The sequence below is a fragment of the Nannospalax galili genome, unplaced genomic scaffold (assembly GCF_000622305.1).
Source record: "Nannospalax galili isolate Female #2095 unplaced genomic scaffold, S.galili_v1.0 scaffold54, whole genome shotgun sequence".
Classification (NCBI taxonomy): domain Eukaryota; kingdom Metazoa; phylum Chordata; class Mammalia; order Rodentia; family Spalacidae; genus Nannospalax; species Nannospalax galili.
This window is the reverse complement of record NW_008341028.1, coordinates 12,128,384-12,144,086: the sequence shown is the minus strand read 5'-3', so window position 1 is coordinate 12,144,086 and position 15,703 is coordinate 12,128,384. Positions and strand designations below refer to the sequence as shown.

The 15,703-nt window shown below is 41.3% G+C and overlaps 1 protein-coding gene across 1 annotated transcript in view; it reads right to left on the bottom strand.

The window, feature by feature from the left end:
* Thsd4 (thrombospondin type 1 domain containing 4) overlaps positions 1-15,703 on the bottom strand; it is a 694,930-nt gene that overhangs the window by 101,764 nt on the left and 577,463 nt on the right. Inside the window, exon 8 of the mRNA XM_008836407.3 lies at positions 12,358-12,562. Within this exon, the coding sequence (XP_008834629.1) occupies positions 12,358-12,562 (205 nt within the window). The remainder of the gene's footprint in view (positions 1-12,357; positions 12,563-15,703) is intronic.

The window sequence follows — 15,703 nt, the reverse complement described above, 5'->3', positions numbered from 1 at the left end:
AAAATACTATTAACTCATATACTTTTAAATGTACTTTTTAGTTGTTCAAAATAGTGGGTTTGATTGTGAGATTTTCATGTTTGCATATAACAGACTTTGATCATAGTCACCTCTATTACCCTCTTGCTGTCCTTCTCCTGGTCTTTCTTTTCTCTACTAGTCCAGGACAAAGGCCCATTTCACTGGGGAGTGCTGGACTGTAAATGGAGGACAAGGAAAGAACTGGAACAGAGCAGAGCTGTCATTCAAAGCCCTGATGCAGCTCAGGGGAAGAGACAAAAAGAATCATGTGCGGTCAGACCCCAGAGTAGGCATTTCCCGATCAAAACAGGGGCGGGCAGCCTGGAGGGGCAGCAAGCAAGCATGTACTTCTGTTTTTCTTTCTGTTCTGTGGGAAGGCGTACGATGGACAGTGCAGTGAAGTTGAATCAGGTTTGCTTTTGGGGTCCAAGAAGAAAGGAACATAATTTTACTCTTGAACTGACAATAATCCTGGAGGTTTCTGACAATGGGGTAAGAGAGAAGGTTGTTTTGATTCAGCCATTAAAGAAGCCCAGAATTTTCTTAAGTAGTCATTGATAAATACGGGCACCTTGGGGGCTCAGTGGTTAAGAGCATTGACTGCTCTTGCAAAGGACCCAGGTTTGAGTCCCAGCACCCCATGGAAGCTAACAACCATCTGTAATTCCAGTTCTAGTTGATCTGATGCCCTCTTCTGATCTCTGTGGGCATTGTACAACACGGGTGTACTTATACACACATGTAGGCAATATATTCATGCACATAAAATAAAAAAAATAATAAATAAAAACATATGGGAGCCTCAGGATAAGGGGCAGAATATTGTATCGAGCTCATTATATCATGAGGTGATTATGTTTGCTTTCCTATGAAATCCTTGCCTGTCTCTAAGGTGGGATGGATTTGTGTCTGCTTATATGTCTGCTCTAGCAAAGCACACTCAGAGGAGGCCTGCCAGGCAGCGGCAGATACACTGGGCCTTCTCCACTTGGAAGAAGGGTCTATGGCAAGAATGAGTGAAGGTCACTGAGGAAGGAAACCCATTTCACATGCCTATACTACTAAGCAATACCTACCAATTTTATCAATATAAGTTGTCAACTAAGGATCACTAGACATTCTGGAAAACACAAAACAAGGGCAATCTACAAAAAATACAAAGTTAGGTACAGGAAGAAAATGCCTTACTATCAGAGACCTAAGGTCAATATCTACTGGAAGAATTCCTGTTGTCACATTAAGGTAGTCCACTGTCATCATGATTCTCGAGAGCTTGTTTGGAGGTTCTAGCAGGGGAGTGCAGCTCCTCACATACCCTTGACTGAAGACCCCCCTCTACCAGGGCAGTTCATTCTCTTCAGCTAAGCTCCCAGAAGCTTCAGGAGGGAGGCACATGGAGTGGTGAGGGAAGAAGGGACACCTGCTAGTCAGCCAGATCAGCCCCATCAACTGGGGTAATCAATGGAATTGCCGATGTCATAGTCAGATCATCCCACAGCCCATCATACTTATTCAAAGAATACTTCAGAGTACAGTAGGATTTGAGCAACAGGGCAAGACAGAAGAGGCAGAACTCTGACAGTGCTATAGGATGAGGAAGTGCATTGATATAGGAAGACAGAAGAGGAAGAATCTTCAAAATGGAAGCATCACTATTACTTATAGATACCATGGCTGGCCACCTAGAAAATCCAACAGCTAAAATCTACTAGAATCATTAAGAATCTGGAAAAATGTAGAAATACAAAACATGTATAAAATAAATGGATTCCACATAGACCAGCATAACTAATCAACATAACTAACTGATCAACATACGAATGGAAAGAAAGATAACTAGTAACTAACTAAGCAGCAAATGGACTAACTAACAAATGGACAGAAAGATGTCATGTATCAAATTGACAAAAACTATAAAATACTTAAATAAAACCTAATAAAACAGGCCAAGTTTAGATAAAGAAACTTTATAATAAGGATCATGAAATGAGAGACATGCTATGCTCTCGAATCAAAAGATTTGATGGGGATGCTTCTCTTCAGCGTCAAATTAACCCACACATTTGCTGTAATCCTAGTTAAGCTTTCAATAGTTTTTTATGAATTTTGACAAGAAGATTTTAAAGTATATTTAGAAGACCAAATGCATAAAAAGTCCCAGGAATCTTTAAGGTAAGAACAAAAATGATTGGGTGAGGAACTAAGAAGAGGCAGAAAGTTGACCTACAAAAGGGTAGAATTCATTACAAAACGACAGTAATCATGAAAGGACGGGAAGGATGTACTTGGGATTAAAGATCTGAGTAGAGAAGAGATTGGGGAGAGAACAGAGTAGGGGTGGGTTAGTGGAACGGAAATTGATAAGCTAATTAAAATATGAAATATGTATTTTTAAAATGGGGAATTTGAACAGAAGTCTCCTGCATTGCGTGGACACTACTCAGAAGGCACGAGTTACTAGGAAATCTCTGCCAGCAGGGTGCGGTGGTGCATGCCTTTAATCCCTGCACTAGGGAGACAGAAGCAGGTGGATCTCTGTGAGATGGAGGCCAGCCTGCTCTACATAGTGAGTTCCAGGCCACTTGGGGCTACAGGGAGACCCTTTCTAAATCACACAAATCAAAACAAACAAAAAACACAACCAACTAATCAACCAACCATCCCCCCACAAAAACAAATCTCTACCAGACACAGAACACCTCCCTATTGGTCAGGGGGGCCTGGAGACACCCAGAACAGCACAGGCAACTGATCTTTGTTGTCCACCACAACTATATGGTAAGACCCCACTGCTGAAGACACCACTTGCTTTGGATACAGGACATAGAGAAATCAGTCTCACATTGACCAGGAAGCTCTCTCCAGGCTGGTTAGCTTACACAGTTCCAGAGGTGGCATGGAGGCTGCCAGGGAAGAAAATATATCAATAGTCCTACCCAGCACTGAACCCTGCATGCTACAACACTGACCTGCTGGCAAGATAGACTCACTGTGTAATAGTGGCATGAAAGTTTGAGGAGGTAACCAACCACTTTCCGAGTGAATATGAGGCCTGTCAAGAGGAAAGCATTCACTGTAAACCTGGTCAGAACCCATGACTGGGCAATCATAGGCCCTAGGGTTGACATTGTTATTTTGACAAAGGATCACACTGTCAAACTACATTCCAAATATTTATGTTTATACTCAAAGATTTGACCTGCTCTCAACTTTGGTCAAAGAAACTCCCTTTTGCCTTGAGTAGGTTAATGAAGAGACTCATAACTGGTCAAAGTGCTGAGTATAAATAACTCCAAGGGTTCATCTGTGGATGGGTTATATGTATCAATTTCCCACCATTCAAGGGTCAGAGAACTTCATGGGGTGGAAAGAATGTAAGAGCCTGCTGCTGGGGAGGAGAGCTCTGAAATGCTGACTTCTGTACACGGTGTGGCTGCTGCATGGACCAACTCACAACATCTGGCGTTACCTGTAAAACATCTGTACAAGATCAAGTGAGTCAAAATTCCAGGGTGGATGGGGGAGAAGCCTCTGATGGCTCACCTCTGTTTAAGCAGAGTTAATTGCAGCTGATGGCTGCTGAGGGAGGGAGAGTCATTTTCCTCTGGGGATGTGGATGCTGGTAGATTGTTCATGACCCAGTAGATAGTCACATACCCATGTGCTCTGGACAGCAGTAACTGTACTCAGGGGAGTATTACTAACAACAAAAAATAAATAAAAAGAGGATATAAAACTGGGAGGGAAGGGGGTAGGGTCACTAGGGAGAGTTGGATGTAGGTAGTGGGGAATGGATATGATTAGTATATATTATGTAAATGTATGGAATTTTCAAAGACTAAAAATGTTATTAAAAATAATAGCACTGTAGTAATGCAAAGGACATAGTACCAAAGTAGACAAACAGATTATGGAACCCACACTGAGGATTCTCACTGTATCTATGTATACTTGCATGTAATATGCGGCAGAGATGACCTTTCATATTAGTGGGTGAAATTTAGTAAAGAGTTTTGAGAAAACTGTCAATTTGGAAAAAGGGAGTTAAGTCCTGCCTTACACCACAAACAAAAATCAGTTCCAGAACTATTAAATGTTTAAATATAAAAAATAGAGCTATAGAAATGACATTAAAGAAGAATTTTATAATGTTGGAGTTGTTCAAGTTTTGTGAGCATGGCAAAAATCTACCAGCCATAAAAGGAATGATTGACAGAACTGACTAAATCAAGATTAAAATGTTCACTATACAGAATTGAGATATAAGATGAAGACTAATATTTTCCGTGGAAGTGACCAGAAGTGGTTATTACTCATCATTATAAGTTTTTAAAATCAGCAAGAGAACTTCAGACACAATTTCAAAATTGGCAAAGGAATATGAAAAATGACAAATATTAGTGGTTGGAAAATGCAAATAAAAATATACAATACTGAAAGCTTAGTATATTTGTAATATTTAGGGCTCATAGGGTGTGGTAGGGCACACTTTTGATAGGAGAGTAAACTGGTAGAACTACCTTGGAGAAGAACTTGGCTTTATCTCTCAGAGTTGTAGGTGTGCATTCCACTTGACCTGTTATATGCAGGAGTCTTCCCCATGGAAATATTTATAGACACGGAAAAGGACATGCTTGGTAGGGCAGTCATGGGAGGACTGCGGGCCTGAGAGCCTTTCTTTGTTTTCTTCTCCAAGAATTTGCTATTTCTTCCAGAAACAACTTTTCCATTATTAGCCTTGGGGTTTCTCATTCATTCTACAGGATTTAAAAAACTGCCCAGTGATCCCCGGGTTGCCCACTTGTGCCATTTTCAGTTGTCCTCTGACAAAAGCCACAAGAAACTGTCTTTGTCCCTAGAGCTCAGGAAAAGGCTGAGTTTGGGGCAGTGAGAGAATGGGGGAGCAATGAGTGGTGTCTTTGCCCATTCCTCAGCCAGTGCTGAGGTCTGTACTTGCAGCACCCCTTCCTCTCCATCATCTCCTTCCATTTAGGCTCTGGAAGGGGGTTAGATGCCAGCATTCCTAATGTGCCTGATCCAGTTACACTTCTGTTGTTCACTTAGTCCTCCATTTTTCCAGACAAAATAGAAGTTTGACATTGTTCCTGTTCAGTCTTCCAGTGTCATTATGTAGTCTTTAAAACTCCCTGTGCCTCCCAGGCCCCTCCCAGGTCCCTCCTTAACACAGTCCCCTTGGTATATCTAGCCTGTGATATCCTTTGGTCTGCTCTGCTAATAAACTTCCCTCCATCTTCTTTCCGGCTTTCACGTATTTGTTTAAAATGAGCCGTGTGCAGATGTCAACCTTCCACTCTGCTTGGTGACTGCAATATATTTTTCCAATAGTATCATTTTGATGAGATCATTGGAAGGAAAGAAAAACTCGTGTGCCCAGTCTGCGATCTTAAGCCAAAACTCTGAATTATTATTATTATTATTAATTATTATTATTATTTGAGAGAGGATCTCTCTGTAGCCTCAGCTGGAACTTGCTTTGTAGACCAGACTTGTTTCCATCTCACAGAAATCTGTCTGCCTCTGCCTCCTCAGTGCTGGGATTAAAGGGATACAGCATCATGCTGGCTAAATACTATTTTTAATGTTAGAAAACTGGACACAATATAAATATCCCTCAATAGAGAAGTGCTAAAATAAATTATATTACATCCATTGTATAGAAATTTTCACTCAGAAAATAATTATCCTTATATGTACTAATATGAAAAAAGTCTATGATATGAAATTAAAATAAATAAGCAAGTTGCAAACATAGTAATAACAATTTTGTAAAAATATTTTTTCATTTATACAAGGAACTGGAGAATGCACACCAAATTGCCAAAAGTTACTATTTATCTCTGTACATTTGAAGGCAGTAGTTCAAATGTATAATTGACATGAAGAAGGGATTTCATTTATTTTTTAATTTATTTTTATTTTATGTATATGAATGTTTTGCATGCATGTATGTGAATGCACTCATGTATGCAATGCCCACGGAGGCCAGAAGAGGGCATTTGATCTCCTGGAACTGGAGTTACAGACAGTTGTTAGCCACCATGTGGGTACTGGGAACTGAACTTGGGTCCTTTGCAAGAGCAGCCAGTGCTCTTAACTGCCAAGCCATCTCTCCAGCCCCCTTCTTTTTACTTTCTATCATCTATATGGCTTGATATTTTTCTAATGTTCATAAAAATCCATGGGATTAATTGTCATACAAGAATAAGATGTCACATTCTTGGGCCAGGCATGGTGGCACACGCCTTTAATCCCAGCATTCAGGAGACAGAGGCAGGCAGATCTCTGTAAGTTCGAGGCCAGCCTGGTCTACATAGTTTCAGGACAGCTGGGGCTACAGGGAGACCCTGTCTCAAAAAGACCAAAAAAAAAAAAGACTTAATTTTAAATTATGTTTATATGTGTGTAAGTGATGTGCATGTGAGTGCAGGTATGGATCCCTTTGGAGCTGGAAGCAGAGGCAGTTGTGAACTACCAACATGAGTGCTGGGAACTGAACTTTGGTCCTCTGCAAGAGCAGTATGTGTTCTTAGCTGACGAGACATCTATCCAACCCAAAATGTCACATTCTTTAGACATTCTAATCCTTCCCACACTGAAAGTTGCAATCAAGTCTGCAAATTATAGATGCTCCATGAAATTTCTTGAGTGCTGGCCATTATTATTATTTTAAACTTTTATGAGAATGTGCTTCAAAGTAACTGAACTACTAGTTTGTTTTTAAAAGCTTACAGATCTTCAAAAATTCCTTCCAAGTCTACAACCCAATGACAATGTAACATGTTGGCAGGTAACAACGTGTCTTGAATAATCAATTTCTGACTGGTATGCTTTCATGTCTGGTTTCTTAACTGTTGCATAATGACATTAGTAAACTGAACTGACTCAGCTATGCCAAACTTTGATATTTCAGCTAAAACAATTTTCGAACATTTTATTAAGGAAGAAGCAAGTAATATAAACTGTCAATCACTTAAATAACATTAGATTGAATGGCTTCCCCCCCCAAAATAGCAGGATTGAGAATAATTTACAAATGAGAGGAGAATTCTAAACTTAACAACAGACACAGGGGTTCTAAAGCCTCTCCCATTTAAAAAAAATCTAGGACTCTAGAACCACCTAAATAATCTAACTTTTGGAGGATATGGATGATTTCCAATATATAATTTCAATAAAGAGAATTGGAGTTCATTTTCCACAACTGGAAATGAGGTGTATGAACACTGTCTCCCTTGAAATATGTACATCATTAAAGGTCCTAGTTTTTTGAGCATCACTTAGAGAAAACAGAAGCATGGTGATGTGGAGGAGGCCTGCTTCCTCCTCCTGTTCCATGTAGCCAGACTTCCCAGGAGCTATGGAAGGACAGGGGCCAGGCAACTAGGTCTTGTTGGCCAAACTTAGAGTTAAGTTTAATGTACTATTACAGTTACTATTACTATTACTGTTACTCTTACTACTAATGCATTAGCTAAGGTCTCTGGGTATATATGTCTACTTTTTCTATTTAGTTTTTGATTTTGAAATTTTAACTTCTAGACCTTATCATAATGGTACATGCCTATAATCCCAGCACTTGGAGGTTGAAGCAGGAGGATTACAAGTTTGAGATCATCCTTGGCTCCTGATAGTGATAAGTTTTTCTTTCTTTCTTTCTTTCTTTCTTTCTTTCTTTCTTTCCAAAAGACCCATTTCCAAGCTCCAATATTCTTCCTTTTGCTTGTGGTTCTAGTCTATGGCTGAGGCTTCAATCTTCTTCTTCTTCTTCTTTTGGTATTTTTGAGACAGGGTCTCCCTGTAGCTCCAGCTGGCCTGGAACTTGCTAGCTAACCTTGAACTCACAGATCCACCTGCCTCTGCCTCTGAGTGCTGGGATTAAAGGCATGCACCACCATGCCCAGCCAAAAGTTTTTTTTTTTTTTCAATTTTTATACCCTAAATTTCTAATTGCATCTTTTAGTAAGTAACTCAAATCTTTCTGAAGCAAGCACAGTAAGTAAAGACCTTTTAATATTTTTAATTTATGAATTTATTTACAATTTGGTTTTTTTAGACAGGGTCTTTATAACCCAGATTGGCCTTGTACTCATGGCAATCCTCCTGCCTTGGCCTCCCAAGTGCTGGGATTATAGGAGTGTGCCATCCTACCTAGTTAATGTCCAGTTTTAAGAGGCAGAAGACCAATATGGAAATGCTTTGGAGACGTAAAGTACTATGCATATATGCACAGTGTGCCTACTATTATTAATTGTGTCGCCTAGGATAGGGCATTTGAATAGTGAAGGCTTTAGAAGATCTTTTAAAATGGGACAATAGGGGCTGAAGAGATGGCTCCGTGGTTAAGAGTACTGGCTGCTCTTGCATAGGACCCAGGTTTGGTTCCCAGCACCCATGAGATGGCTCACAGTCATCTGTAACTCCGGCTCTAGGCAATCTGACACCCTTTTCTGGCCTCAACAGGCACTGTATAACACAGGCGCACTTACATACATGTAGCAAAACACTCATACACATAAAATAAAAATAAAAAAATGGGACAATTACACCGTCTTCTCCAGTGTGAATAATACAGGTATACTGATCTATCTGTTTTCATAGACATCTATTTTCTAATGTTATTGAATTTGAGGAATCAATCACTAAAAGATATCAAGATATCTTTATTTTACAAAGAAAGTTGGAATTTTAACTTTCCTTTTCCTAAGGAAAGTTAAAGGTAATTCTGGGTAACTTGTTAAAATCATGCAGTTTTCAAAAGGAACATACCCAAATTTGAACAACTAATTTCTTTTATACGGTCCATCCTGCAGAACAAATGTATTCAAATGGCTGAGACAATGCTGTGTAGAAAGCCAAATTTTGCAGAAAGTATGATTTACAAAGCCAGAAGGCATAAGGTAAGGAAACGAGCCATTGTTACCTGGAAAACTGGAGGCCCACACCACATGGCTCTTAGGAAGGTGTTTCAGTGTTTAACAATGGTTAATGAAAAAGCTAGTCACAGAGTTTAGAAATCACAGATAAGACTGTGTACTAATGGTTTGTGTGCAAATCCCAAGCAATCTCCTGCAGACAGCTTTTACAGTAGACTCCACAGAGCAGGAGATTCAACAGTTATGAGGAGAAAAAGGCCATCTTTTTCACTGTACAGTTGAAAAGGGTGTTAAACCACATATTAAATCAATTTTTAAGCCACTGATCCATTTTCCTAGCCCCCCAAAGAGTGAGTTTATGGTATGTAGATTATGTTCCAATTTGCAAAAGGAGAAGGAAAAACTAGATCATCCCAGGTAACACAAATGTTATGGAGAGCTTGTGCTCTCACTCCTGGAGTCCCCGTCCTTACAGCCTGCCTGCTCCTCTCTCTTTGCTCACAAAGCATCTTGCATTTCTCAGGCACCCCCTGGGTTCTGGGCACAGGGAGTAAAGTGGACACCCCGAGTCACCCTCCCATCGATCCTTGACACTTTCCCTCTCTGCTTGCCCTTCCTCTCTCTTATGAGGAGTGAGATGTTTAGTCCATGGATTTTTGTGCATGTGTATGTGCATTTGTATGTGTGTGGGTGCATGTAGAGGGCAGAGGTTGATATTGGGTGTCTTTTACATTAGCTCTCCATTTTTATTTACTGAGGCAAGGTCTCTGCTGAACCTGGACCTTGGAACTCAAAGATTTGTTTAGTCTGGCTAGCCATCTTGCCCTGAGTAACTTGTCTTTGCTGCCTGACTGAGTGCTGAGTTATAGACTGGGATTACAGGTTTGGATTGCAGAGCTGGGATTATACCAGGCCCACTTGGCTTTTACATGGGTTCTGGTGATCTGAACTCTGGTCTTCATGCTTGCACAGCAAGTGCTTTATCCACTGAGCCATTCCCCCTGCCTTATTGAATGGAATCTCCATGTCCTAACAAACCCTCTGAGACAAAAGAAAGCAGAAGACACTGCGCGGGGGTGGGGAGGTGGGGAGGTGGCTGGGGGCACTTCCTGAATATGGTATTTTGTTGATTCTGATGACAATTAACAAAGTCTGCTTCACAATCCCATACAATAGATGGAAAGAGTAAGGCTCTGAGAGTTGCTTCTATTCAGACATCCTGTGGACATTCACTCAGAACATCTATTTTATTTTCAAGGAGCCTGAAATGACTTATGAAATGGGACAAGTGATATCCAGGGAGCACTTACTTAAAACAACATAAAGCTACTAAAAAACTAGCATTGTTGGCCAGGGCATTTAAACACAATCACACTTCCAGTAACCCCTGAAGAACAGTTTCCATTCTAGGAGGCAGGATGTTTATGGAGATGTGATCTCATAAAAACAGAAGAGAGGAAACATACTAAGATTATTTTTTGATATTTAAAATAACACACAGACCACTCACTGGGAAACTAGGCTTTCTGCCATTTTGGTGGCTTCTGAATTTGCCAGAGCAAATATTAACAGTCTTCTGCTTTAATTGGGTCTATCACAGAGACACATTTGCTATTCCTTCTCCAGATAATACAACCAACTGAAGTTAGTTTGGGCTGCATTTGACTAGGTGGGAAAGGAACAGGTGGAGGATACAGAGGTTCTGGAGCCATAGTTATCTTCTGGAGAGGAATTCTGATATTTAAAAGTTTTCAACAGAAGGCTGGAGAGATAGCTCAATCAGAAAGTGCTTGATGAGTAAGCGTGAGCACCTGAGTTTGAGCCTTAGCATCCACATAAAAAAGCCAGGCTCAGTAGCACTGTGCTGGGGCTATGGAAACAGGTAGCTGCCTGAAGCTCACTGGCCAACCAGTCTAGCCTACCTGACAAGCTCCAGGCCAGGGAGAGAGACTCTCTCTGAAAAACAAGGTGCATGGCACCTGAGGAACATTACCTGAGGCTGACCTCTGGCTTCTTCACATGTACATACACGCAGAGACACACACAGACACAGACACAGACATACAGACACAGACGCACAGACACAGACACACAGACACACGTTACAAAAGAATGGTACTTCAACTTTGGCTACGTTAACTGCTGCACAGCCAATGGTAGACCAGAGGAATTCAGATCCTGAGACCGCTCATGGTATTATCTCTTGAATCTCTTGCTGGACTTCCATGTCTAAAGCTCCATATCCATTTCTTTCTTGCTATATGACACTGGCGAGTTACACGATCTCCTTGTACCTATGTTATCTATAAAACAAGGCTGGGAATAGCTTGTAGGCCCTGAGCTATTGAGCGTGTTCCTGGATTTTATACACAGAAAGTATTAAATATATTGCCTGGCACATAGTCTAGATAAGCTCCTGTTTAATAAATAATTAAAAAATAAAAATTTATGTTGTTTTTCATTAAATGTCTTTAAGAAATGGTACTGTAGAGGCTGGAGAGATAGGCCAGCAGTTAAGAACATTGGCTGCTCTTGCAGAGGACCCGGGGCTTCTGGCCTCTGAGGGCATTGCATACATGGGTGCATTTATATACACTCAGGCAAAACACTCAGACACATAAAATAAAAAGAAAAATAAATAACAAAGAAACGGTGCCCTAAACTGGGCTTGGCAGCTCGCATCTGAAATCCCAGCACTTGGAAAGCTGTGGTTAGGAGGGTCATTGGAAGCTCAAGGCCTGCCTGGATCACAGAGCGTGGATTACTTAGAGTATAGGCTATAAACAAAACACCACACCCCTGTATTATCTGCTTACCTGGTTTGTATACACTTATTGGAATGAGAAACTGGTAAAAGCTCGTTTTTATGAGTGCTCTGCACTGGAGGGAAGTATCAATAGGGCTGTCCTTTGCAGGAAGGTGGGTTAAATATTGATGATGTTGCCTCACATGACAGCTGATGGTTCCATAGGGGTTTGCAGACACTGATACTAATACAAGGGCCTGCAGTCCCAGGCAGATAGGCAGAAAGAAGTAAGGGATGGCTTCAACTTCAGACCTCCAGGGAACAAAAGTTCAGGAGGAATCATGAGCTGCCCCTGTGCCCCTAAACTCCAAGTGAACAAAGGTTGGCTCACTTCTAGACTCTGTAAAGAGTCTTTCCGACCTCAGAATAGTCTATTACCCATTTCAAGGCCATATTTTTCTTGAGATGAGCAAAGGCTTGTTTAATTGTGTAGATATTAAACATTTAGTACTTAGAAGTATTTCCACCCCCCTCCATGTTTTGCAGGGCAGGTCAGAAAGACCTTGGGTAGCCCCCAGTGGCACTTTCTACATGTCCTAGGATCTCTGGTCACCACTGTTCATCTTATAATCCTGGAAGAAATTCATTAACTAGCAGTGATACTCTGTTTGTGTGTGTATCAGAGAGCAAACTTACCCAAATAGTTGTTGCTTTTGTGCATCTCGGTAATGTTGATTTTTGTGGCTCCTTGGGGAATCTCCACAACACGGTGGTAGCCCAGGCTGGTCAGGGCATGCTTAAATACTCCTGACACCACCTGGCAGCCCGTATTGTCACCTCCACATACCCCGCACTTGTCCACGACTTTGTCAGAACCTAGGAAGTCATCACAGCCAATGTTCTGCAAAAGAAGCAGAAAAGAAAGGCTCATGTAGCATGTATCAGGAGCATCCAGGGTGAAGAGCCGGGAAGGGATAGCAGATTTGTTGGTGGGACTCAAATTGACCTTCCTTCTGCCCTTGCTCCCAACAGCGCAAAGGCTGGAGCTGAGGACATGGCTTAAGGGGTAAAGTGCCTGTTGCATGACTATGAGGATCTGAGTTCAGATCCCAGCACCCATGTAAAAAGCCAGGTGTGGTGGAGCATGACTATAATTTCAGTGCTGGGAGAGAGAGAGACAGGGGATCCTGGGGGCTCACCGGCTAGTCAGTCTAGCCAATTACTGAGCTACAGTTTCAGTAAGAGATATCGTCTCAAAAAATAAGGTGGAGAACAACAGAGAAAGACAGCCAGTATCAACCTCTGGCTCCACACATGCACACATAGGTGTGTGTACACATATGAATGCATACACATACCCCTCCCATACACATATTTTTTTTTAAAGTTCACATTTGTCTTTATTCAACAGATATATACACAGCACCTACCTACTCTGGGCAAGAACATTTTTTTTTTTAAAGCTATTCATGAAATGTCCACTCCAGGGGCAGGATGGGAGCCATACACAGTAAACAAGACAGATCAATTCAACAGTACATTTGGTTGTGGTCAATGTTCAGGAGAACAAACACTCAGGAAAACGAGGAGGAGGTAGGGGTTTGATATTTACACAAATTGGACAGCGAAGTTGTTTTGCAAATTCTCCCCTAGAATTGTGGGAGGTCATGGGCGTGCCATACCGGGAATTTCTTAAATCTCTTTGGAACCATGGTAAATACCATACTTAAAATTGAGGTTTACTGCCAAGTCAGCTCTATATTGCAGATACCACTACATAACAAAGTAACCCCCCAGAGTGGTACTCCTTGGCTCAGTTTCTTGGGAAATAAGAGAGTTTGAGATCTTAATCTCTACTGGTAACTGTGGTTCCAGAGATCTGAGCAACATGTTTGCTTGGTTTCCCCAAGGCACTTTCCTGAAACAAAATGCCTGAAACATCATCAGACTGGACGGGAAGCTTCTGTAAAGTCAATGCATTATAAGGAATTCTTACCTAACCTAAACACCCCCAATCTTCTTCTTATTTAGTTTTTTTTTTTTCGGCTTTATTTCTATTTCTTACTGCTCGTTCATGTCCCTATTGGACAAATTTATTTTCATTATAAAATGAAACTTTGGAACGGGACAGAACAATTTTGATTGAAATCTTTTTCCATTGCTGGGGCTGATTCCGTAAGGCTTGTGATTCTGTTTCCTGAATTCAAAATTGGGATGCATGGTCTGAGCAAAGAATTCTGTCACATTTTCATGGGCAGATGGAAGTCAGCAAAATGTAGCTTGGATGATGAAATATTGGGATTACAGGATTATTCATTGGGTTTTGGGGATATAGGAAGATGAAATCAGAATGGTATTTGAAAACTTGAGACATATGTTCATTGGCTCCCAGGCTTGTTTTGCTTCTTGAATTCTAACAGCAAACATCAGACCACATCTCAGGGGCAAGTGGTCAACAGACCATTCAAAGTTCACTTTTGATCCTGTTAAATAACCCTGGGCCTGTCTACATGGGTCCTACAGGTCAGAATCTGTAGGCAGGGTCAAATCAGAAGGTGTTTACTCTTGGCCCTCTGACTGTGATTGGCATCTTTCTACAGGCACTGTACTTCTGCCTTTATTAATTCCACATTCCCAAGTGCATGTTAGTTCATCAGTAATAACTGGTCTTTCTCTACAAATAGCTTCTCTGTAAAACATTATTTCTAACAATAACAGAACATCATCTCAATATGTTCATTCACATCCAATTAGCCTTTCAAAATGCCATGTTTGCTATGTGTCTCCCCTCCTTCAAAAATTTCTTGCCTCCACCTTCTGCACATTTTAGCAGGAAGACAAGGAGAATGATTACAACAACCTCAGTGCCTTGCATTCGCCCTTGCCTCGAAACAAGGAAACACCACCACCATCTGGGGTTCTAGAAAATAGACCCCAAAGCCAGGGTCTGATTACATTGACAGTTGTGGATGGGGAAGATGGACAGAAAAGCTGATCAGGACTCATTCTCTGCCTTGTCTAGGGATAGTTTGCACTATTCTCCTTTTACAACCTCTAGTCCATTCTGCCTAACTCTGGATTCAACTTGTCCCAATGAGCATTCTCACGGGGCTCTCTAGGTGAAGGGAATGTAGGTACAAAGGCTTTGAATTGGGAAAAGGTAAAGCATGCTCACAGGATGACAAGGTGGACCAGTTACTTTTCTCGTCACTATGACATTTCTGACAGCGGGAGCCTCAGAGAGGATTTACTTTGGCTCAGGGTTTGAGAGGGTACAGCCCATGATGGAGGAGAAGGCATGCTGGAGTTTATGGTATTGGGAGTGTGTGACTGCTGCTTGGTACACGGTGCTAAGTGGGAAGTAGGCAGCATGGGCTAGAAGTGGTACCTTCAAAGCCCACTCTCCAGTGACCCACTCTCTCCATTGAGGCCCCACCTGCCAAAGATTCCACAGCCTCCCAAAATAACACCACCAGCTGGTGATCTAATGTTTGAATACATGAGCCTATGGGAGACATTTGACATTCAACTTATAACATAAGACTGAAGGGTAGGGTTGCTGTAAGGGATGAAATGAGGCCAGAGAATTCAGAGAATTAGTTAAGTTTTTGGTCAGAGTGAAGGAAACAGCAGTTCCCAGATGTATAAAGATGTGGAGTGGGTTCTACCTAGAGAGGGAAGACAAGCAGTCTAGAGAATCTCTCTCTTATATAGAAAATATTTAAAGAATGAACAAGAGCCAACAAAGATGGGATTCATATAACATCAGTCCTTTGCCCCATCTCAGTTAGAATGGGGTTATCACAAGGTATCATGGGTACATGAACATCTACCACTTTAGACAATCACAGACACTGATGAAATGTTATTTGATCTTCTCAATAAGACACTGTATTAAAATAGTCGGCATTGTTAGATGGATTCCCACCAGATTTCCTGTAGAGTGCAGTCACCCTGGATGAATCTGGAAGAGGGAAAGCAGCTGCAGCTTTCCCTGGTTGCTATCTATGTAGCCTGGAAGTCAGCTTCAGTGATGGGTGCA